The 25,196-nt window shown below is 42.1% G+C and overlaps 2 protein-coding genes across 3 annotated transcripts; both read left to right on the top strand.

Annotated features, from left to right (window-relative positions):
• The first annotated feature begins 2,850 nt into the window (after positions 1-2,850).
• On the top strand, positions 2,851-7,766 carry LOC141106617 (uncharacterized). 2 transcript variants are annotated; one of them, XM_073597536.1, is made up of 7 exons: positions 2,851-3,001; positions 3,446-3,586; positions 3,673-3,814; positions 3,984-4,101; positions 4,218-4,315; positions 4,404-4,542; positions 6,286-7,766. In XM_073597536.1, the coding sequence occupies exons 4-7, from the start codon at positions 4,068-4,070 to the stop codon at positions 7,233-7,235; spliced, it is 1,221 nt and encodes a 406-aa protein (XP_073453637.1). In that variant the 5' UTR covers positions 2,851-3,001; positions 3,446-3,586; positions 3,673-3,814; positions 3,984-4,067; the 3' UTR covers positions 7,236-7,766. The 2 variants fall into 2 exon arrangements, with proteins under 2 accessions (XP_073453637.1, XP_073453639.1); XM_073597538.1 differs by having other exon boundaries at positions 3,522-3,586.
• Positions 7,767-14,945: 7,179 nt separating this feature from the next.
• Positions 14,946-23,663, top strand: LOC141106605 (uncharacterized). The gene is made up of 6 exons (XM_073597517.1): positions 14,946-15,096; positions 18,046-18,189; positions 18,276-18,414; positions 19,256-19,353; positions 19,471-19,597; positions 20,626-23,663. Exons 1-6 carry the CDS (start codon positions 14,947-14,949, stop codon positions 21,540-21,542), a joined length of 1,575 nt encoding a protein of 524 aa, XP_073453618.1. The 5' UTR covers position 14,946; the 3' UTR covers positions 21,543-23,663.
• The last annotated feature ends 1,533 nt before the right edge of the window (positions 23,664-25,196 follow it).

Raw genomic sequence — 25,196 nt, forward strand, 5'->3', positions numbered from 1 at the left:
CAATCTATGTGAGCCCTTCTCCACTCACCATCAATGTAAGATTGTGCTGAGTTCCAAAAGGTGCTGCTCGGAATTTTTTTTTTGCCTTCATGGTGAATATTACTGCAGGATACCGACTCACCAGAAGTTGGACCCTTCAGATACATGTGAATTTATACTACAATACTTGAAGCTCCTTGACTTGGATGATCTCTGTTTTACTAATAATGCGATTTTGAAAAACATTGGTTGCACCAGTGATGGTTAGTGTACACATATGCAGATAGTTATTTTGTGTGTTTTTCAATTGTAATTAAAGGCATAGTCCATCTTTTGTAAAAATGTAATAAATGCACTTACACTGATCAGCCATAAAATTATGACCACCCACTATAACATGACCATCCACCTAATATCAAGAAGGTTACCATTTTGTTGCCAAAAAAGCCCTGACCTGTTGAGGCGTGGACTCCACTAGACCTTTGAAGGTATGCTGTAGTATCTGGCACCAAGCCGTCAGTAGCAGATCCTTTATGTACTGTAAGTTGTGAGGTGGGGCCTCCATGGATCGGACTTGTTTTTAAAGCACATTCCACAGCTCGATGGGATTGAGATCTGGAAAATTTGGAGGCCAAGTCAATACCTTGAAGACACCTTCTTTCATCCATCCATCCCATTCCTCCAATTCATCCATCGCATTCTCTCCAATCCATCTGATGATCCTTCCATCCATTCAGTCCATGAATCCATTCATTGGTGTAAGTGAAAGGAATAGAAGGAATGGATGGATAGATTAAATCGGGGTCTCAAAACTGCAGCCTGAGGGTCAGATGTGGCCCTTTGCTTGGCTTTATGTGGCCCCTGGGGCACTATTCCTTCCACTGTCAACAACAATGAGGCATCGTTCCTCCCACTGACACCAATGATGGGACTATTCCTCCCACTGACACCAATGATGGGACTATTCCTCCCACTGACACCAGTGATGGGACTATTCCTCCACTGACACCAATGATGGGACTATTCCTCCCACTGACACCAATGATGGGACTATTCCTCCAACTGACACCAATGATGGGACTATTCCTCCCACTGACACCAATGATGGGACTATTCCTCCCACTGACACCAATGATGGGACTATTCCTCCCACTGACCCCAATGATGGGACTATTTCTCCCACTGATACCAATGATGGGGCACTATTCCTTCCACTTACACCAATAGATGGATGGATGGATTACGGACTGAATCGATGGAAGGATCGTCAGATGGATTGGAGGGAATGCGATGGATGGATTGGATGAATGGTATGGGTGGAGTTGATGGATGTATGGATTGGATGGATATATCATTTTGATGGATGGATTAGATGGATGTATAGTTACGATAATTGGGATGGATGAATTAAATGGATGTATAGTTTGAATGGATGAATGAGATGGATGGAATAGATGGATGTATAGTTTGGATGGATGAATTAGATGGATGGATGGATTAGATGGATGTATAGTTTGGATGGATTAGATGGATGCATAGTTTAGATGGATGAATTAGATGGATGGATGGATAGATTAGATGGATGTATAGTTTGGATAAATGGATGGATTATGTGGATGTATAGTTTGGATAAATGGATTAGATGGATGGATAAATGGGATGGATTAGATGGATATATAGTTTGGGTGGATAGATGGAGGCTACAAATATGTTAAAAGGTACCAGTCACATATACACTATATTACCAAAATTATTGGGACGCCTGCCTTTACACACACATCAACTTTAATGCAATCCCAGTCTTAGTCCGTAGGGTTCAATATTGAGTTGGCCCACCCTTTGCAGCTATAACAGCTTCAACTCTTCTGGGAAGGCTGTCGACAAGTTTTAGGAGTGTGTCTATGGGAATGTTTGACCATTCTTCCAGAAGCGCATTTGTGAGGTCAAACACTGATGTTGGACGAGAAGGCCTGGCTCACAGTCTCCACTCTAATTCATCTCAAAGGTGTTCTATTGGGTTGAGGTTATGACTCTGTGCAGGCCAGTCAAGTTCCTCCACCCCAAACTCGCTCATCCATGTCTTTATGGACCTTGCTTTGTGCACTGGTGCGCAGTCCTGTTGGAACAGGAAGGGGCCATCCCCAAACTGTTCCCACAAAGTTGGGAGCATGAAATTGTCTAAAATGTCTTGGTATGCTAATGCCTTAAGAGTTCCCTTCACTGAAAATAAGGGGCCAAGCCCAACCCCTGAAAAACAACCTCACACCATAATCTCCCCTCCACCAAATGATTTGGACCAGTGCACATAGCAAGGTCCATAAAGACATGGATGAGCAAGTTTGGGGTGGAGGAACTTGACTGGCCTGCACAAAGTCCTGACCTCAACCTGATAGAACACCTTTGGGATGAATGCGAGCGGAGACTGCGAGCCAGGCCTTCTCATCAGTGCCTGACCTCACAAATGCGCTTCTGGAAGAATGGTCAAACATTCCCATAGACACACTCCTAAACCTTGTGGACATCCTTCCCAGAAGAGTTGAAGCTGTTACAGTTGCAAAGGGTGGACCAACTCAATATTGAACCCTACAGACCAAGACTGGGATGCCATTAAAGTTCATGTGCATGTAAAGGCAGGTGTCCCAATACTTTTGGTAATAGGGTGTATTTTAATCCGTGATGTGACAAACATGTGTAAAAAATTTCCTGGAGACAAGCTGAGTTCCACTCTCTCTTCCTGTAAGTGATGGATGGATACACTCCTCTCTGTCTTTCTGTAGGTAATAAAACTCCCTTTGTGTCTGGTAGTGGCCATTATATTGTAGCCCATGTATGAAGACCAAAACAAATGTCCAATAAGAACCAATCACTGAAGATCCTGCCTTCTTAACCATGATGCTGAGTGTAGGGGGATGTGCTGCAGGTGTGAGTGCAATAGAGTGCGAGCTATGGAGGCAAACTGCACCAACCTGACAGAGAGGATATTACAGCTCACCCTGGAGATCATCTACCTGCTGACCGGGAGGTAAGGAGGCTTCTCAGAGCACAACTCGGACTTATTTGGTACATAGTTTTTCTGATGGGTGGGAGTCTGCCCCTGTTTTATATTACTGGTATATTGTAGCTCTGCTATACTCTGCCTTGAAGGGGTCTCCTCCTAAGGCTCGGCACCTTCTCAATGCACAAAATTCCTCTGTGCTCCAGCCTTGCACAACCCCTCTGATCTCCTGTCTTTCATATCGCTATCAATTAGCTGACCCATATGACTTCCATGCCTCATCCTTTATCGCACATTTTAGAGTAAGGTTAGGACTTCACCCATGCCTGAGAAGTTCACCACAATATAAGGCGGGCCCCCAACAAGGTTCCATACAGGATTAGCGCAAGGAGGGACCATAATGGCATAAATTAGGGTTATTTCGTTATCTGGTTGGGAAAAGTATATACCATTTCTACTCTCTCTTCACAGGATAACATAGTTGCAAAAAAGACAGGAGATGGACAGGAATCCACTATGGCTCCTCTATGTTCCTTACTATTTCCAGAAAGAAATAATGGAAGGAAGATCCTAGAAGTTACCAAGAAGATCACTGACCTCCTGATGGGAGAGGTGAGCGGTGCCGGAAATTCTGGGACATTATCCAGTAACAGACATGGGATTTGTCTGGATAGTGACTGTATCATTGTGTGTGTCAGGTTCTCCATACTTCTTATCCTGCACCAGAAGGTCTCAACGTCAATGATATTAAAGTAGAATATACAAATGAAGAAGAGGAAGAAGATGTGAGGGGTGACTGGCCATATAAGGAGTTGAAAATCAAATTAGAGAGGGAAACAGGTGAGGTACAAACACTAAACACAAAATATATTTACAGACAGATTTTGGTCTGGTACCTTCTGGTCTTGTTTTGGTGTTCAGCCTATACTGGCTGACCTCTTCTTTTCAGTGGTGCTCTAGTTTTCTACTTACATATTGCTCTTTTTTTTTTTTGTACATTGACATTCAGAGTGGAGGCTGGAGCAACTTTAATATTACTTTTAAAGAAGAGGAGGAGTATGTAGAAGAGCACAAGGATCTCTACAAGGACATCATGATGGAGAACCAGCTGCACCTCACATCACCCGGTAAGAGGAGACTTTATTGTAAAGGAGACAGCAGTATGGACGGTTCATCTAGATCCCCCATCGTCTGATAAACACATAGAAACAATGTATTCAGTCAGTGTGTGTGTTTCCTACAGATGGATCCAGTAATAGGAACCCACCAGAGAGATGTCCCCATCCTCTGTATTCCCGGGATTCCACACAGGAAGACCACACCATCCCTCACTATTATAAGGTAGACAGGAATGAGGAAGTCGATCTCAACTTTGACAGTAAGATTATAATATTCTAGGTAGTCTCAGTTCAAAATTTTGTGATTAAAGGGGGAAAAAATGATTGATATGAAAATTGAGGTTAAAGCAGAAGAAGAGTTGTATATGAGGGATGATCAACTGTCTATGAAGGAAACGGAAATGAAGCTGGAAATTACTAAGAAGGAATCTTCTCTAGATATCAGTACAGGTAAATATTATATATACAAAATGCAGCACTTCACATTTTGATTTTATTTTACATATTTTATTACGTTTAAGATATGCACACTGACACAGACAAGGTAGACCAGCAAAGGAAGGATGCCAATTTTATTTTAAACTATTTACAAAGTCGACTTGGAAATATTAATTTCCTAATTAATTTTAATTTTGGCAACTATGGACAGTTCTTGAAGTTATATGCCAATCTATAAAATGGAAAAATCCCCATTGTTGTTTATAAGAACAGCATCCATTTAACTACACCGCCAGCTTATGTACCTAACCAATGAGGTAGAGATACTGTACATCATATGATAGATCAACTTGATAGGCCTCACCTGAAGAGTACAATCTTTGTATTCACCACAATCCACAGTGTCCCCAATAAATAGAAAATAATGTACACTACATGAGAGGTCCACTTGTTTGCTTCCTTTCCCTCTGCTGCCACATTTGGCACCTTTCAAGGGGGGGGGGGGGGGGGTGTTACCGTTTTCGTCAGGGACTGTCCCCACTTCCGGTGACCTTGCAGCTGCAAGGTCCCCTGGAAGTTCAGCCCCCCTCATCCTTTCCGTGCCATTCACAAAGCTTAGCGTGGTTCGCGTATGCGCAGTAGGGGAGCCGCCTGTGAAGCCGTAAAGCTTCACTGTCGGTTTCCCTTACAAGGAATGGCGGCGGCATTACCTGAGAGCCGAAAAATCGGCTGGGGTGCCGACATTGCGGGATCCCTAGACGGGTAAGGGTCCTAATATTAAAAGTCAGCAGCTACTGTATTTGTAGTTGCTGACTTAAAATTTTTTGGTGGGAGGACTGGAGCTCCACTTCAATTCTCCATTATAACATCATGTTCTGAACTAATGAAGTGTTGACACTGTACACCATATGAAAGGTCCATCTCCATTCTTCAATATAACGTCATGTTCCCAACAAATGAGGTGGAGATACTGTACACCATATTAAAGGTCCATCTCCATTCCTCAATATAATGTCATTTTCCCAACAAATGAAGTAGAGATACTGTACACCATATGAATGGTCCATCTCCATTCCTCAATATAATGTCATGTTCCCAACAAATGAGGTAGAGATACTGTACACCATATGAATGGTCCATCTCCATTCCTCAATATAACATCATGTTCAAAACAAATGAGGAGATACTGTACACCATATGAAAGGTCCATCTCTATTCCTCAATGTAACGTCATGTTCCCAACTAATGAGAAGATAATGTACACCATATGAAAGGTCCATCTCCATTCCTTAATATAACATCATGTTCAAAACAAATGAGGAGATACTGTACACCATATGAAAGGTCCATCTCTATTCCTCAATATAACGTCATGTTGCTAAAAAATGAGGTGGAGATACTGTACATCATATGAAAGTTCTATCTCCATTCCTCAATGTAACGTCATGTTCCCAACTAATGAGGATAAGATAATGTACACCATATGAAAGGTCCATCTCCATTCCTTAATATAGCATCATGTTCCCAACAAATGATGTGGAGATACTGTACACCATATGAAAGATCTATCTCCATTCCTCAATGCTATGTCAGGTTCCCAACAAATCAGGGGGCAGAGGATCAGTTCTGTTCCTCAACATAACAATGTCATCATTGTAGGTGCCACCTTTATCCAGGGTGTCATAGCTGTTTTGGTTGTATTGTACACCTTATTCAACTTCTATGAACGTGCTGATAGAAATATCTTTCCAACAGGTGGAGGCTGGAGTACCCCAGAGAGACATTTTTTTTTATCACAGGATTGTAACAAAGAGGATAATGGCATGGCACAATATTCTTCAGAAGTTAGCCTTGGTACCCAATACATACATCACAGATTTGATCAAGTGGAGAGATCAACAGATCCTTTTAATTCCGAGGAATCAAATGATAAATCACAAACCATTATTCCAAATGTCCAGTCAAGTTGTCACAGTGCAGATGGATCACCAGATCCTTCTAATCCAGAGGAATCCTGTATTCATTTGGATACATGTACAAAGAGAGGTAATGAGATACTTCCATCAGAGTCTGTCCATAACATAGGGAATCAAAAAGTCGAGTTTCAACTTCTATGTCCAGAATGTGGGAAAGGTTTTAAAATGAAAAGGTCACTCCACATACATCAGATGAGCCACACTGGCAAGAAGATCTATTCTTGCCCAGATTGCGAAAAACTGTACATAACATACTGTGGCCTTGTTGCACACAAGAAACTTCACGCCGGTGAAAAGCCCTACACATGTTTCAAGTGCGAGGCGTCTTTCAGGCTCAGATCGCAACTCACTGCCCACCAGAAAGTCCACTATGAGCAGAAGCCCTTCTCATGTTCCGAGTGCGAGAAGTCCTTCATGACAAAACAAGAACTCGTTCATCACCAGAGAACGCACACCGGGGAAAAGCCCTTCCCTTGTTCTGAGTGCGGAAGGTCTTTCGCACGAACGTCCCAACTCAAAAGACACTACAGAGTCCACACCGGCGAGAAGCACTTTTCCTGTTCAGAGTGCCATAAATGCTTCTCCACTAAAATGATCCGTGATAGTCATATGAGAGTTCACACCGGCGAGAGGCCGTATTCCTGTCCGGATTGTTGCAGATGTTTTACGCAAAAAGGGGCATTAACCGTCCACCAGAAAAAGCACCATCACACCAGCAGGGACTGCTAAAGAGTTATGATTGTGTTTTATAGGCTCAGCCGCTTTGTCTGGAGACCAATCATAATTAGGGTGAGGGCAGTTTAAAAGGGTCATTCCTCCCAGATGGGAGATTTACATGTCGTAGTGTAATACTGTGTTGCACTCGACCCCCCATCACCACCATGTTTTGTTGGTCATCTGATCTGGGATTCCTGACTTGTGGTGGAGGATGGAATCCCCACACACAACCACTGCTGTCTCTAATTTACAGAAATCCTTAGGTATCTCCTCCTGCTGTGTCAACAAAACAGGAATTTGGGAAAGGTCACTTGCCTGCCGAAGGGGCCCTGCGTGGCTCCGAAACGTTGCTGTATGTTTATCATGTGACCACGGAAAAAAAGCTTTGGACCCTTTTGAGGAATCCTTGGTGTGCTGATGACATTTTATTTAACTTGATCACTAGGAATTTAGGAATATTTCCACAATAAGGACAGGAACAATGGTGTGGTTCCAGTTGTCCTTCCTTCTTACCTTACATAGCCAACTGTATGCCTTGTATGACAGCAATAAAATAAAGTTCTCATTGCTAAACCATAATGTGGACTTTTGTTTCCAATGAGCAATGGCACCATTGCTCGTTCCTAATTTGCAACACTATGGGGGTGACCTGTAAGAACTTGGCCTTTGAGGAACATTATTTGTTAGATATTACAGCACACTGTAGATAGTAGACTTGTGCGATTCGTTTTGTTATGGATCGAAATTTCTGACAAAATTTTAATTATTCTAATGTATCCAAATTTCCGAATCCGAAATGAATTATAACTAAACTAATTATCCGAATTCGAAAATGTATTTGAATTCGAAATGGAAACATATTGCAATAAAATACAGTACTTAGGCAGTTTTTTTTAGAATAGAAAAAAAAGAATATAATATACTGTAAAAGAATAGAATAGAATAGAACAGAACAGAAAATAAACACATAGAATAAAACAGAATACAATACAAAGGAATAGAATAGAAAATAAACTAATAGATTTAGAGATTTAAAATTAAAGAATAAAGTAGAATAGAATAGAACAGAGTAGACTAGAATAGAAAAAATAAAATAGATTTGTATAGAATAAAATAAAATAGAACAAATATAGCCATCTTCCGAAATGTGAATTTGGAATTGATTTGAAAATAACAAAAATTTTCTATATTCAGAGATTCGGATGTATCCGAATCACAATAGCAATGAATGTCAGTGAATTCAAAATTAATTATAACTAAACAAATTATTTGAATAAAAAATGAATTTGAGTTTGAAATGGAAACATATTGCAATAAATACAGTCAAGTATAAAAATAAAATAAGATGATTATAAAATAGAATAGAATAGAAAAAACAGAATAGAATAAAACAGAATAGAAAACAAATGAATAGAATAGAAAATAAGTAAATAGAATAAAGTAAAACAGAAAGGAGTAGAATAGGACAGACCAGAAAAAAATAGAATGAAACAGAAAGGAATAGAATAGGAGCAGAATAAAACAGAATAGAATAGAATAGAATAGAAAATAAAAGAATAGATTAGAATAGAATAGCATAAAATAGAACGAATATAGCCATCTCCTGAAATTGGAATTTAGAATCGATTTGAAAAGAATGAATATACAAAACAAATCACATCTATGTTCAATGAGAGGAAAAACGCCCCTTATATTGGAGGTAAGTATAGAGAATAGACCATTTCATTGGGGATCCATGTGAATAATAAAAACAAATAATAGTGCGCTAGATTTCAGATATATGCTTCATAATAAACTCGTGATCTTAAAAGATATATGCAAAAAGTCCACATGCACAATAATATAAATAAAACTCTTGAATGCTGAAGAGACTTCTCCATAAACAATTACTTTCTCCAAATTCAATTTCTGTTAAATCAGCATGAAGTGGGTTGATCACTGCTCCGTCCGCAGGTCAGTAGTTTCTACAAGAATGAGCACCAGAAAAGGTGAATCTGAGGAATGTGTCTCAAGCAGTGTTGCACACATTGGGAACCAAGGGGTACAAGAGACCTGAATGCCGCGCCTCCTGTACGGTTGCCACCTGACCGGGATTCACCCGGACAGTTCGGGTTTGAGACTGCCTGAAACCCGGACACATTATTCAGACTGGACTATGGCTTCCCAGCAGGGTTGCTGGCTGCAGTTGTCTAAGCTGAGAGTATCTGTTACACACTCTTTCATGCTGCCCAAAGCCAGCACTAACAATCCCCCTCCCCCCCAAACACACACACAGACGGGAGAGGAGAGAGGGCTCGATCTGCACCTCTTCCTCTCGGCCCTACCCCTCTGTGTCTGTTCACACTTCTTAGAAAAGGAAAGTGGGGGCCGGATATTTGAAGTCCAGCAGCCTCAGATACATCTGGATGAGAGGTGCTGACTGCCAAGGGGTGAGTGAGTTCACCATCCATCTCTGTCTGTGACTGAAGTCTCCCCCTTCTCTCTCCTGCCTCTGAGTACATTAAGGTAAATCAGGGTTCTCAGAGCACCCCTTACATCAGAGTTCCCCTTTATACCAGAGGCCACAGTGTTCCCCCTTACATCAGAATCCTCTCCGTACATCAGAGTTCTCAGTGTTCCCCCTTAAATCAGGGTTCCCAGAGCATCCCTTATGTTAGAGGCCCCAGAGTTCTCACTTACATCAGAGTCTGCAGAGTCCTCCCTTACAGTGAAAGGGAACTCTGGTGTAAAGGGGGACTCTTGTTATTAACTTCATATGATTAGAAATGTTATTTAATAGCAAAATATATGTATAGTTTATACTACAAAAAAAAATTGCTGTGTGCCGCTAAAGTGTTCGGGTTTGACTTGAGGAAAAGGTGGCAACCCTAGCCTCCTGGCTGCCCACTGGGACTGGTCGGGGCAAGCCGGGCTCTGGCTACCTGTGGTCGGGGGGCTGAGGGGGAGCCGATAGACTGTAAATACACGCAGGAAGCCGAAGGGGGGGGGGGGGAAGAGAAGACTGGCCGAGCTGAGGTCACCTGAGGCGGGTACGCGGTGTCCCCAGTGTCTGGCCTGTTTAGACTAAGCGCCCGCTGGTTGGAGGAGTCAGGCGATTGGTGAACTGAATAATCAGGCTCCCCCCTCAGCCCCCAACCACAGGCAGCCAGAGACCAGCCTGCACTGACCAGTTCCAGCGGACAGCCAGGAGGCGCTGCATGCAGGTCTCTTGTACCCCTTGGTTCCCAACGTGCGCAACACTGCATGAGACACATTTCTCAGATTCACCTTTACTGGTGCTCGTTCTTGTGGAAACTACTGACCTGCGGGCGGAGCAGTGATCAACCCGCTTCATGCTGATTGGAGAAAGTAATTGTTTATGGAGAAGTCCTGGTAATCGTGGAGCCATTAGCTGAAAACCCGTGTATCGATCGGGCTGATCCTTGTGTGGATTATTTTGAAAGTGCCAATAGACCCAAGGGGGTCTTCATTTGAGGTGAGCAGGCATTGCACACGGAGGTGGTGGTGATTATTTGTCAGCACTGATGGAGCAGCCAGCCATTGAGAAGGCAGTACAGCGATTCGAATGCAAATAGAGCACAGAAAAATCGAACATCTTAAGCATTAGTGGTCAACTTGAAAATGATAGAGAGCCTCAAGTAAAGACACTATAGGAGGGGCGCACAATGGCAGCGTGTTTTTGTGTGTTGAGGTGCACTGCGTTAGGAAACCCACTCAAAATGAATGGGCTGTAAGGTACCTCATCATCTGAAAAGTTCAACCCTCTTGCGTATACTGAAGAATAAGCAGGGGCAAAGTAAGTCCCATCATTGGTGTCAGTGACAGTAATAATAACCTCCAGCATTGGTGTCAGTGGACACAATAATAACCCCCAGCATTGGTGTCAGTGGACACAATAAAAATCCCCAGCATTGGTGTCAGTGGACAGAATAATAACCCCAAGTATTAGTGTCAGTGGACACAATAATAACCCCCAGCATTGGTGTCAGTTGACACAATAATAACCCCCAGCATTGGTGTCAGTGGCTGCAATAATAACCCCCAGCATTGATGTCAGTGGACAAAATAATAATCGCCAGCATTGGTGTCAGTGGACACAATAAAAACCCCAAGCATTGGCATCAGTGGACAAAATAATAACCTCCAGCATTAGTGTCAGTGGACAAAATAATAACCCCAAGTATTAGTGTCAGTGGACAGAATAATAACCTCCAGCATTGGTGTCAGTGGACACAATAATAACCCCCAGCATTGGTGTCAGTGGACACAATAATAACCCCCAGCATTGGTGTCAGTGGACACAATAATAACCTCCAGCACTGATGTCAGTGGACACAATAATAATCCCAAGCATTGGTGTTTGTGGACACAATAATAACCTCCAGCATTGATGTCAGTGGACACAATAATAATCCCCAGCATTTGTGTCAGTGGACAGAATAATAATCCCCAGCATTGATGTCAGTGGACACAATAATAACCCCCAGCATTGGTGTCAGTGGACGCAATAATAACCCCCAGCGTGGGCATTAGCGACTATAATTAACCCCCCCCTCCACATTTGTGGTCAGTGGCAGTGTTCTCCTTGGCTGACCCTTCTCCCCCAGCAATGGTGGTCAGTGGCAGTGAAACCTAAGCAGAGGGTTACCTACCTCATCAGATGATCCCACACTGCTCTCTCTATTTCTTCCCAATGAAGCTGGGACTATACTTGTACCGACGGGCAGAGATTATTTCACCTGACAGGTCAGTTCATTGCCGGGTGGTAGAGCACAGGGGTGTGTCAGTACAGGACACCCAGCTTCTGCTCCGCTGTATACTAACCAGAAGATGGACCTTGCGGATACATATCCGGATTTATACTACAATCACTCCCTGACTCGGGTGATCTCCACCTTACTAATCATGTGACTCTGGAATAAAACCTTGGCCATGCCGGGGAAGGTTTTCGGGGTGTGATATTAAAGGGGGGTGTGATATACTTATGCAGTCAGCTGTTTGTGTTGATTTCATTGTAATATATTTACATCACTTTGCAGATGTCTGTTTTCATTTTGACACCGAAGAGTCCATTTGTGTGAGTAAAATTTTGACCGCAATTCAATGTTTTATGCCAATAAAATCTGAAACACCCTGAGGGTGATTCTTTATCGGCTACATAACAGGATACCGCAATAACATGCTAACGCATTTCGGCCAAAGCCTTACTCATAACTCATAAATGCAATGAGTAAGGCCTCAGCTGAAACGCGTTAGCATATTACTGCTGTATCCTGCTATGCAGCCAATAAAGAACTGGTCCAATGGATGTTACCGAGTTGCTGGCTTCATTGGATCAGAGGATTATTGCTACATTTCAAAGGCATTTGGGCCAGAACACCAGTCTCCAATCTCCCAGGTAATCCCCGGTAGGACGTTTTTTCTTTGTGGACTGTATATATGGATAGATGGATGATGATTGTATGGCTTGGATGGATGGAAGGATCAGTTGGTGGATTGGTGATGAATGGATGTGTTGGATGGATGATTTGATGAATAGAAGGATGGATGAACAGATGGATAGGATTAATAGAATTAATGGATGGTTGGTTGGTTGGATGGATGGCTGTATAGATGGAGTATGTATTTATTCCTTCACTACCATGTACAGGTGGAAGATAGAAATGGAACTGCTGCAAGCACCGAATAGGGGTCAATCCATACCCATACAGAGATTAAAACAAGTGGGGGTTGGTGCTGCGCTGTTCAAAAGGAAACGAATAAAGAAGCATTGTGCTGCTAAAGGTAGCAGTATACATGCAAATATATAGACAGAAATGAATAAATGATGCAAACAATATCCACGGTAAAAAATAAAGTGACTGTTTTCAAAGTGCAAAGTGCATAATTAATATTGATAATATATATTACAACACTGTATTAATTCTTCTATGTATAGGATATGTGCAGAAAATATAAATGAACTGTGCAAAAATTGCAAAATCAACTGTGCAAGACCAGCAAAAGTCTTCCTGTGCAAAGTGCAAATAAACTACTGTGCAAGATGCAATAAAGTCCAAAATGTGCAAAATGTAAAAAAACTGTGCGGAATGCAATAAAATAATTTCTTCTTTGTGCAACGGACATAAATGTGCAAACAGAAGATGCTGAGGAATATGATAATCTCCTCTTTGTGTAGAGACACACACTAGTGAAAGTGGCCTCTTACCTTGTAGTAATGAGCTAACCGCATGTATATATAAATCTGTAATAAATGCTTCTTCCTTATAATCCTGGACCAGTATGGATCTGTACTTGTCTTTGTCTCCCAGTGGATGCAAGGAGAATATTAAAAAAGAATTGGGGTTCCGGATAGTGTAGTAATTTAGGTTGCTTTTATTAGTATAAAACAGTGAGGGTACTCACACTGTATAACAAAGCATGGACAATACTCCACGAGTGCCGAGCTTGTTTGCCAGCGTCAGTCTAAGTGCCTTTCCATCCCTACACGTGGCGTTACGGTCACGTGACTTCATCACGGAATTGGATGGATGAATAGATTGATGGATGGATGGATAGATGGGTGGAGAGATGGATGGATTGGATGGATGAATAAATTGATAGATGGATAGATGGGTGGAGGGATGGATTGGATGGATGAATAGATTGATGGATGGATAGATGGATGGATTGGATGGCGATGAATAGATCGATGAATGGATAGATGAGTGGAGGGATGGATGGATTGGATGGATGAATAGATTGATGGATGGATAGATGGGTGGAGGGATGGATGGGATAGAGGGATGAATAGATTGATGGCTGGATAGATGGGTGGAGGGATGGATGGGATAGAGGGATGAATAGATTGATGGATGGATAGATGGATGGATTGGATGGCGATGAATAGATAGATGGGTGGAGGGATGGATTGAATGGATGAATAGATTGATGGATGGATAGATGGGTGGAGGGATGGATTGAATGGATGAATAGATTGATGGATGGATAGATGGGTGGAGGGATGGATGGGATAGAGGGATGAATAGATTGATGGGTGAAGAGATAGATAAATGGATGGATTGATGAACGAATAGATTAATTGATGGATGGATAGGATGAATGGATGGTTGGATGGAATGGATGGCTGTATAGAAGGATGGTTGAATGATGGCTATATTGGAAATTAGAATGGATTGGGTGGGTGAATAGATTGATTGATTGATTGATTGATGGAATGGCTAGAAGGATGGATTGGATGGATGGACTGGATGGAAGGAAGGATGAATGGATTGATGGAAGAATAGATGGATGGATGAAGAGATGGATTAATTGGATAGAATGATGGATTGGATGGATGAATAGATTAATGGATGGATGGGTGGAAAAATAGATGGACTGGATAGAAGAAGGGATTGATGGATGGAACAAATAGAATGAATGAATGGCTGTATAGATGGATGGATTGGAAAGAAAGATAAATGGATGGATGGACTCATTGGATAGAAGGATGGATTGGATGGATGAATAGATTGATGGATGGACGGTGCAAAATATTTAAAATGATCCTAGCCCCCTATAGTATGGATGGATATCTGTGATGGGACACACGTGTACAAACTTTCGGGAAGGTGATGGGAAGCACTGAGCTCCTCTCTCTTCCTGCAGGTAATGATCTTCTGGTGGTGGCCATTTTATTGTAGTCCATGTATGGAGACATCCAACAAAGAATCGCCTTTTACCCATGATGCTGAGCGTGGGGGGGAGGGGATGTGCACTATTGTTGCGGGAAGTGAATGGGACAGAGTTACGAGCAATGGAGGCAAACTGCACTAACCTGACGGAGAGGATATTACGGCTCACCCTGGAGATCATCTACCTGCTGACCGGGGAGGTGAGGAGGATTCTGGGAAAAAAATTGTGTTGTTTTTTTTTGTTTTGTTTTTTAGCAGATACCTGCCTGAGAATCTACAGATTTTTCAGTGGTGTCGGGTAGACTGGAAATGCTAAAACAATGATAAAGAACATGCAAAACTGAGACATACTTATAATGTAATATTGAAACAAGGAATCTGTGACACACTGTGCAACTAGCGAGTTGAATTATCATACACATTGCCGAGTAATCAGCAGTGGAAAATCACAAGAATTGTGATACAAACTCTTAATAAATAGCGATGATTACTCTCACAGTGAACTAAGGAATTAACAGATCACTAACCTTGTCGATTTATCAGCATCAGGGGAAGTCGTTTTGACGTAACGTGTAGGGCAGAGAGCTGAGCCTCAGGTGTCTATGCAGAGCCGATGTTCTGTGTCTCGCAGCAGCCTGGCTTTTTACATGGCATTAACAGAGTGGATCGGCCCATTTTGGTGTGCTGTGGGAGCTCTGGGATAAGAGCTGGAGTTACAGCATATGTGAAAACTTCCTCACCCCAACCACCGGTGTCACAAATGAACTAAACCAGAAGTACAAAGGTACAATAAATCTGTACCGTGCTGCTCAACTAGGTAATCTAAAAAAACATAAGCGTTGCCGAGTAATCAGCAGTGGAAAATTAAAATGCACTGCCGAGTAATCAGCATGGGGAAATTAAAATAATTGTGATACAACACTAAATAAATAGTGAACGGAAAACAGTGGCACTAAAGGTTATAATGAAACAATAAACCTGTGGCACACCGTGCAATGAGATAATCGAAAAAATTATTGCAGAGTAATCAGCAGTGGAACATTAAAATAATTGTGATATAATACTAAATAGTGAACTGAAAACAGTGTTACTCAACATTATAATGAAATTATGAACCTGTGGCACACCGTGCAACAAGCCAATCAAAATAAATCATAAGTGTTGCCGAGTAATCAGCAGTAAAATATCAAAATTATTGTGACACAACACTAAATAGTGAACTGAAAACAGTGATACTCAAATTTACAATCAGTAAGCCAATAGAAAAAAAAATCATAAGCTTTGCCGAGTAATTAGCAGTGGAAAATCAAAATAATTGTGAAACACATTCTTTTGCCCTGTACACACGGTCGGATTTTCCGATGGAAAATGTGTGATAGGACCTTGTCGGAAATTCCGACCGTGTGTGGGCTCCATCACACATTTTCCATCGGAATTTCCGACACACAAAGTTTGAGAGCTTGTTATAAAATTTTCCGACAACAAAATCCGTTGTTGAAAATTCGTGTGTACATAAATCCGACGCACAAAGTGCCACGCATGCTCAGAATAAATTAAGAGACGAAAGCTATTGGCTACTGCCCCATTTATAGTCCCAACGTAGGTGTTTTACGTCACCGCGTTTAGAAGGATCGGATTTTCCGACAACTTTGTGTGACCGTGTGTATGCAAGACAAGTCTGAGCCAACATCCATCGGAAAAAATCCATAGATTTTGTTGTCGGAATGTCCGATCAATGTCTGACCGTGTGTACAGGGCATTAAAGTGGAAATCCTGCTGGATAACTTCAGGCTGGCCCCTTTTGCAGGTAATGCCTTGTAAACTGTTAAAAATAAGTGCTTATGTTTGAAATCCAGTAATAGACTGTCTCACCCTGCTCTGAACATACTCAGTTACTCTTTATTTTTCAGCACTGTGTCAGAAATCAGCCACTAGATTTGATTGATTTTCCACTGCTAATTAACTTTGAGTACCGCTGTTTTCAGTTAACTATTTTGTTGGTGTTGTATCACAATTATTTTGATTTTCCACTGCTGATCACTCGGCATCGCTTATGGTTTTTTAGATACCCTAGTTGAACAGCACAGTACAGGTTTATTGTTTCGTTATTATGAAAGTGATTATAACTTTGGGTACTTGCTGCTTTTGTTTGTGACACCAGTGGCTAGGGTGAGGAACTTTTCACATGTACTGTAACTCCGAGCGGGGGTTACTCCCGCAGCTCACTACAATGGGCTAATCCAGCTGACAGCTCTGTTAATGCCGTGTAGTAAGCCAGGCTGCTGCAAAACACAGAACATCTGCTCAGCATAGACACTTGAGGCTCAGTGCTCCACCCTAGGCGTTATGTCCCCTGAGGCCGATTACTCAGGAAATATTAGTAATCTGTTTATTCATTAGTTCACTGTGAGAGTTATCACTATTTATTAAGAGTTTGTATCACAATTCTTTTGATTTTCCACTGCTGATTACTTGGCAATGCTTATGATTTTTCGATTAGCAGGTTGTACAGTGTGCCACAGGTTAATTGTTTCATTATATCTTTGAGTACCACTGTTCTGTGTCTTGCAGCAGCCAGGCTGCACTCCGCTTTACGCGTTATGTCAAAATGACTTCCCCTAATGCCGATTACTCTTGAAACGTTATTGATCTGTTCATTCCTTAGTTCACTGTGAGAGTTATTATCACTATTTATTAAGAGTTTGTATCACAATTCTTTTAATTTTCCACTGCTGATTATTCAGCAATGCTTATGATTTTCAGATTAACTTGCACAGTATGCCAAAGGTTCATTGTTTTATTACAATGGCTGTTTTCACTTCACTATTTTAGTGCTGTATCACAATTCTTTAAATTTTCCACTGCTAATTACTCGGCAATGCTTATTATATGCCGATTGGCTAGTTGTGCAGCGTGCCATAGGGTCCTTGTTTCATTGCAACTTTGAGTACCGCTGTTTTCAGTTCACATTATTTAGTGTTGTATCACTATTATTTTAATTTTCCACTGCTGATTACTCTACAATGCATTTTCATTTTCCACTGTCAATTACTCGGCAAAGCTTATGGGTTTAGTTTAGCTAGCTGCACAGTGTGGTACAGATTTATTGTTCCAAATGTATGTTATCATTTTTTACTCTCTCTTCACAGGATAACATAGTTGCGAAAAAGACATCGGTGGATGGACAAAACCCCATTATGGTTCCACTACATTTCTTGCTAACTTCAGAGATAAGCAATGACAAGAAGATTCTAGAAGTAACCCAGAAGATCATTGAGCTGCTAACAGGAGAGGTGAGCGGTGCCGGGAATTCTGGGACATTATCCAGTAACAGACAAGGGATGTGTCTGGATGGTGACTGTTTCATTGTGTGTGTCAGGTTTCCCGATCTTTTTATAACCCACTGGAAGGTCACAAAGTCGACAATATTAAAGTAGAAGATAATGGAGTAGAGGAGGAATGGGTGAGGGGTGATCGGCCAAGGAAAGTGGAGGAGATCCATCCAGAGATCAAAACAGGTGAGGTATAAACACTAAATATTTATAAATTGACTGCAAGTCTAATGTGGCCTAGTGCCTCCTAGCCTTGCTCTAGTGTTGGCCCCCGTTAAGTCATTGTGGTGTAACACGTAAGGGCAGAGCACTGAGCCTCAGGTGTCTATGCAGAGTCGATGTTCTGTGTCTCCCATTGGACCCATGTTAGGTGGTCCCTTACATTCTGTGTTGGTCTACTTTTAAATTGCCTGTTGATATTCTAGAAGTTAGCAACAGCCAGCATTGTGTCAATTGTTTGCTTTGGGGGCCCCTCCTAGATTGTCCACCGCAGAATCAAGTTGTTATGGATAATAAATAGTGGGTTAATAAATAGTGTTAATAACTCTCACAGTGAACTAGGGAATGAACAGATCACTAACCTAATTAGGGGGGAGGTCATTTAGACGTAACACGTAGGGTGGAGCGCTAAGCCTCAGATGTCTATCCCATTGGACCCAAGTTAAGTGACAGTTGGTATACTAGAGGTTAGCAACACCCAGCAATTGTGTCAATTGTTTGCTTTGGAGGCCCCTCCTAGATTGTCCACTGCAGAATCAAGTTGTTTTGGGTAAAGGTATGCTTTAATAAATAGCGATGATAACTATCACAGTGAACTAAGGAATGAACAGATCACTGACCTTGCCAAGTAATTGGCATCAGGGGGAAGTCATTTTGACATAATGTGTAGGGCGGAGCACTGAGCCTCAGGTGTCTATGCAGAGTCCATGTTCTGTGTCTCTTAGATTGTCCACCACATAACCAGCACCACCTAGATCCACTCAACATCTCATAAACACAGTGTAGTCAGTGTGTGTGTTTCCTTCAGATGGATCCAGTAACAGAAATCCACTAGTGAGATGTCCCTGTCCTCTGTATTCCCGGGATTCCACACAGGAGGATCACACCATCCCTCACCATGATCAGGTAGTTGGGGCTATGTTGATCTCAAGTTTGACTTGACAGTATTTGATTATGTCCTTCTATAGATTTTATGGAATTTTCTGTAGGTTATCAGTGCTCACCATCATTTTGTGATTTCAGGGGGATGATTTGAAAACTGAGGTTAAAGCAGAAGACACATATGTGATGGGTGATCAGCTGTCTGTGAAGGAAGCTGAAATGATGATGACAATTACCAAGGAGGAACATTCTCTAGATATCAGCACAGGTAAGTATTGTATACAAAAAATGCAGCACTCCACTATTTTATTTTACTTCATTTAAGATACGCATATTGACCTAAAGAAAGAAAAAGAAGATTTTATCATTATACAGTGAGGTGAGGCTCAATTATAAATGGTGGACCAGTAAAGTTGGGATGATAATTTTATTTGTAATCCATTGTAAGCTGGCCTGGAAAGGTCTTCATTTCGTGATTATAAGGCTCCTTTCACACTGAGGCGCTTTGCAGGTGCTAAAGTGCTAAAAATAGCGCCTGCAAAGCGCCCCGAAAGAGCTGCTCAATGCACTCCAATGTGAAAGCCCCAAGGGCTTTCACACTGGAGCAGTGCGCTTGCAGGGCAGTCTAAAAAGTCCTGCAAGCCGCATGGAGCGCTGTAGGAGCGGTGGAGATACTGAACACCAAATATAAAGTAATTGCTTGTTCCTCAGGTACTCTTCATCATATATAAAGGTCCATCTCCATTCCTCAATATAACATCATGTTCCCAACAAATGAGGAAGAGATATTTTACACCTTATGAAAGGTCCATCTCCATTCCTCAATATAACTTCATGTTCCCAACAAATGAGGGTCAGATACTGTACACCCATATGAAAGGTCCATCTCCATTCCTCAATTTAACATCATGTTATCAACAATTGAGGAGCAGATACTGTACACCATATGAAAGGTCCATCTCCATTCTTCAATATATCGTCATGTTCCCAACAAATGAGGAGAAGACATTGTACACCATATGAAAGGTTCATCTCCATTCCTCAATATAACATCATGTTTCCAACAAATGAGGTGGAGATACTGTACACCATATGAAAGGTCTATCTCCATTCCTCAATATAACGTCATGTTCCTAACAAATGAGGTGGAGATACTGTACGCCATATGAAAGGTCAATCTCTATTCCTCTGTATAACGTCATATTCCCAACAAATGAGGAAGAGATACTGTACACCATATGACAGGTCCATCTGTACTGCTCAATATAACGTCATGCTCAAACTTATTTTCAACAGGTGGACACGGTGGCTGGAGTACTTCAGAGGGACATCTTATTTTACCTTCAGATTATAATGAAGATAATGGCATGGCACAATATTCTCCAGAAGGCCTTGGCACCCCATATATACATCACGGATTTGATGACATGGAGAGCTCAGCAGATTCTTTTATATTTGAAGAATCCAATGACAAACCACGTACTGCTATCCCAAATGTCCAGGAAAGCTGTCACAGTGGAGATGAATCGCCAGATCCTTCAATTCCCGAGGAATATTCTTATAATACTTTGGATACAGTTAACCCAATAAATCACACAGCCGAGCATCCATTTCCATGTTCAGAGTGCGGGAAAGGTTTTAAAAGCAAGAAAGTGCTCCGCATACATCTTATGGGCCATGCTGGCAAGAAGATATACTCTTGCCCAGAGTGCGAAAATTTGTACCTTTCAAATTGTGGCCTGGTAGCACACAAGAGACTTCATGCCGGCGAAAAGGACTTCAAGTGTCCTGAGTGTGGAGAGTGTTTCGGCCTCAAATCACAACTCACTGCTCACCAGAAAGTCCACTCTGAGCCCTTCTCCTGTTCTGAGTGTGAGAAAACCTTCAGAAAAAGACAACAACTCACTCGGCACCAGAGAACGCACACAGGGGAAAAGCCCTACTCGTGTTCTGAGTGTGGAAAGTCTTTCACTCTCAGAATGCACCTCAAAAGACACCATTTGGTCCACACTGGAGTGAAGCCCTTTTCTTGTCCCGAGTGTTGGAAATCCTTCTCCACTAAAGCAAACCGTGACAATCATTTAAGGATTCACACTGGTGAGAAGCCTTATTCTTGCCCAAATTGCTGTAAACACTTTGCGCGGAGAGAGACACTGGTTGTCCACCAAAGAAACCACTGTAAAAGTTCCAGAGGCCTTGCAAAAGCTGAATAGTTTTGTCTGTAGAATGATAGTGCCAGTTTGGTGGGAAATCTGACAAAGTGGGATCCAGTAAAGTTACTGTAGCAGGCCACATGGCTGCTATGGGTCCCTGTGCATGTAGGGATAACACAGATCCAGTGCAGTATCATAAGCGGTTGGATAGGTTGCAGATCATGTTGACTCTGATCCCCTGTGAAATCTCCAGTCTAGAAGAGCTGATGTTGGAAGCACAGGAGGAGCTTTGGGCTCATCGCTATTGCAGAGGGTCCTGGGTGTCTTAGCAGTGCAGCCCATTCCTCTTGGAAAGTGAACATCTTCATTGGCTGTGGTGAAGCAGCTTACATGAAACAAGATTACCTTCCAATGGGTACCAAGAATTAGGGATGAGCTTGCCTTTGTTCGGACCATGCTCGGGTCCGAACCTGGAAGCCAGTTGTCATTCTTGCTCATATAAGCTCGGGGTGAGGGATTCCCCATTACAAAGGGACAATGATGCTTATGGCATCATTAACCTATTATGACCACATGGGTCCAAACCTGGAAGCCAGTTGTCATTCTTACTCCAATGAACTATGGGTGAGGGATTCCCCATTTTACAGGATCAACGATGCTCATGACATGACATTATTAACCTATTATGACCACATGGGCAAGCTCGTCCTTACCCAGAAGGTTATTTAAAGCATAAACATATAAAAGAAGCCTACAAGGGAAAGATGGAAGCGCACACCAAGAGCAGCTCAGTTGCAAATATGACAAGAATGCTTCACCTCCATCACCTCCCAAACCACACCCTCTAATGGGCCGTACACACGATAGGAATTTCCGCCAGCAAATGTTTGAGAGCAGGTTCTTGTTGTCAGAAATTCCAAGCGTGTGTACACAATTCCGACGCACAAAAGTCCAGGCATGCTCGGAATCAAGCAGAAGAGCAGCGCTGGCTATTGAACTTCATTTTTCTCGGCTTGTCATATGTGTTCTTGACGTTCTGAATTTCCGACAACATTTGTGTGACCGTTTGTATGCAAGACAAGTTTGAGCCAGCATCCTTCGGAAAAAAATACACGGTTTTGTTGTCGGAAAATCATATCATGTGTACATAGGCTAAACTCATTTCACCCATCATGGGCTTGATCATATGAAGCGGGGCATGCTTCTATCTCTCCCTTGGATATTTCTGAGTATTGGGCAAGATGAGCGCTGTGGGAGCTGCACCCAACAGGGATTGAATCACTGAATGACTGAATAAGTGGAGCCCTACATGTTTGATTGGGGTTCCATAAACAAATGAAGGGAGTACAAGACCAAATGGTAAGTAGGAGTTTAAATCACTTTAAAGGTTGACATATAAAAAAAAAAAACACACGTTTCAGGGGCCAAACCACTCCCCCTTCATCAGGACTACAAAAAAGTACAAAGATAAATAAAAAAATAAATATAAACACTATAAACATGAATATCTGTGTAATTGCTATAAATATACATTACAAAATGTAATTAATTCTACAATTTTATATATGTGTATTTACAGTAATTACATACATCTTCATGTTTATAGTGTTCATATTCACAGTATATGATTATTTACGTTTATACTTTTTGGAACTCTGATGAAAAGGGAGTGATTTGGCCGCTGAAACGCGTTGAAGGTTTCATATGTTAACCATTCAAGTGATAAAGACTCTTTTATCATTTGGTCCAGGGCTCATTTCCTTAGTTCGTTCCTTTTCCTCACCCAGGAGTAGATTTATTGCCTCCAGAGCTTCTAGTGCAGCCCGGCCAGCACTGTGAAATTAACCCTACGTGTTCATCACGGGTTCCAATTAGTGTGTAAAAACTGACAAGACAGCTGAGGTTTGTAGTTCTGCATCAGAATATTGCAATAGGGCCCCATGATTTGTAGTTGGGCCCTTGCTGGGAACCCTGACTTCTAATACAGGAGAGAGAAAAGTACCCAAATGGGTTGTTTATTTTTTTTATGTCTATTTTTTTTTATTAATACTTTATAAAAAATAAAGAAAGTACTCCTTTGATGTATAATTTATTGTGCATAGTCATTATTTATGTTGTAATATTCGTTTACTGCCACAGTAATAAAAGTTCTCTTTGGTAAACCATAGGGCGGACTCGGTGGACTTGTTTTGTTTCATATGTAATTTTACTATTGACCACAATTATGTGTTCTTCTTCGGCAACCCTACATGGGTGACTTATTGGAATTTGGCCTTTGGAGAAGGCCAATCTGTAACCACTGCTTCCTGGGAGAGCTGGGTGACTTTAATTCCACCAGAATAGGTCCCTCAGAAGTTCAACCTTCTAGCTCTCCTGGCAAGTACGACAATGATACTCTGCCTCCCAGAGGCGTTAGAAACTGAGCGGAGGTAAGTATACAGTATGTGCCCCCCCCAATCCTTGGGCCTCGGATCCCGCCAGCTGTTCACCTGTATTACCACAGACATGGCTTAACTGGGAAGTAAAGGGGTTAAGCTAAGAAGGTTCATCATAAAACCAGGCATCAAAGAAGGTGGGCACAGATATCTGACAGAGTGCTTATGAGGATTTTTGGTGGCTCAATGAGATGGGCTGAGGTTAGACACAAAGGAGTTTCTGGGTCCAAATCCTTACAGTACCAACTCCTCCTTCCAGGATCGCTGCTGGAAGGCTGATTTGTGAAGAAATATTTAATGGAACTTTCTTACTGGTTCTTTAATTCCAGTGTCATCATTCTTTTTCTGCAGAAGACATTAAAAAAGAGAAATAAGTGTAGGGCACCCCTTGGGAGCCACTGGTGAACTGAGCCTGGCACACAGCATTTTCTTCACTCTTCTACGCGCTAAATGGAACAGTCTAGAGGTGTCTTTTAGGGTTTTAATGGAACAATGAACTTGGATGGGGTGAAGGGAGCATGGGACACCCCAAAACTGGGGAACTGAACACTTCGAGGACTCTTCTTTAGCTTACTGAGCTACACAAAAATGTCTCACAGAATCTCTGGCAGGTGACTGGGACTTTCCCAAAAGACCAAACTCTGTACACGGTCACTAACTTCCAGCACTGGATCATTTACTCACATAGCCACAGGATCATCAATTGCCTCCTCACCGGACTCTCTCCAGTGAGGGAGATACAAACTCACACCACCATAGAACAACTGGACACCTTTCCCCCAACTTCCTCCTGGTACTCTCCAGTGAACTCCAGACCCAAACAAACTCCAGGAATAGACTTTGTAAATAGTCCCCCCAGCTGAAGCCCCAGCTACGACCTTGATGTCTTCTAGGTGGCACTTCCAGAAATCCTCAAAGGGGTCTCCTCCAGTAGGACTGGACCAGGAACTCTGCTGCTCCTGCCTCAGGAGACACCAGTGATGGGGCACTATTCACTCCATTGATCCCAATGATGGGGGACTATTCCTCCCATTGATACCAATGATGGGACGATATTCCTCCCACTGATCCCAACAATGGGGCACTATTACGCCCACTGACATCAATGATTACACACTATTCCTCCCGCTGACACCAATGATAGGGCACTACTTCTCCCGCTGACACCAATAATTGGATACTATTCCTCCCATTGATTCTAATGATGGGGCACTATTCCTCCCATTGATACCAATGATGGGCCACTATTCCTCCTGCTAACACCAATGATGGGGAACTA

Source organism: Aquarana catesbeiana, linkage group LG08, assembly GCF_042186555.1.
Source record: "Aquarana catesbeiana isolate 2022-GZ linkage group LG08, ASM4218655v1, whole genome shotgun sequence".
In the NCBI taxonomy this organism is placed as follows: Eukaryota; Metazoa; Chordata; class Amphibia; order Anura; family Ranidae; genus Aquarana; species Aquarana catesbeiana.

Excerpts from the sequence above, each read along its gene's own strand:
- LOC141106617 (XM_073597536.1), top strand. The coding sequence starts at position 4,068 with ATGATGGAGAACCAGCTGCACCTCACATCACCCG. Across the intron at positions 4,102-4,217 it reads GCTGCACCTCACATCACCCG|ATGGATCCAGTAATAGGAAC; the intron begins GTAAGAGGAGAC and ends TGTTTCCTACAG. Across the intron at positions 4,543-6,285 it reads TTCTCTAGATATCAGTACAG|GTGGAGGCTGGAGTACCCCA; the intron begins GTAAATATTATA and ends TCTTTCCAACAG.
- LOC141106605 (XM_073597517.1), top strand. The coding sequence starts at position 14,947 with ATGATGCTGAGCGTGGGGGGGAGGGGATGTGCACTATTGTTGCGGGAA. Across the intron at positions 18,190-18,275 it reads TTGAGCTGCTAACAGGAGAG|GTTTCCCGATCTTTTTATAA; the intron begins GTGAGCGGTGCC and ends TGTGTGTGTCAG. Across the intron at positions 19,354-19,470 it reads CCATCCCTCACCATGATCAG|GGGGATGATTTGAAAACTGA; the intron begins GTAGTTGGGGCT and ends TTGTGATTTCAG.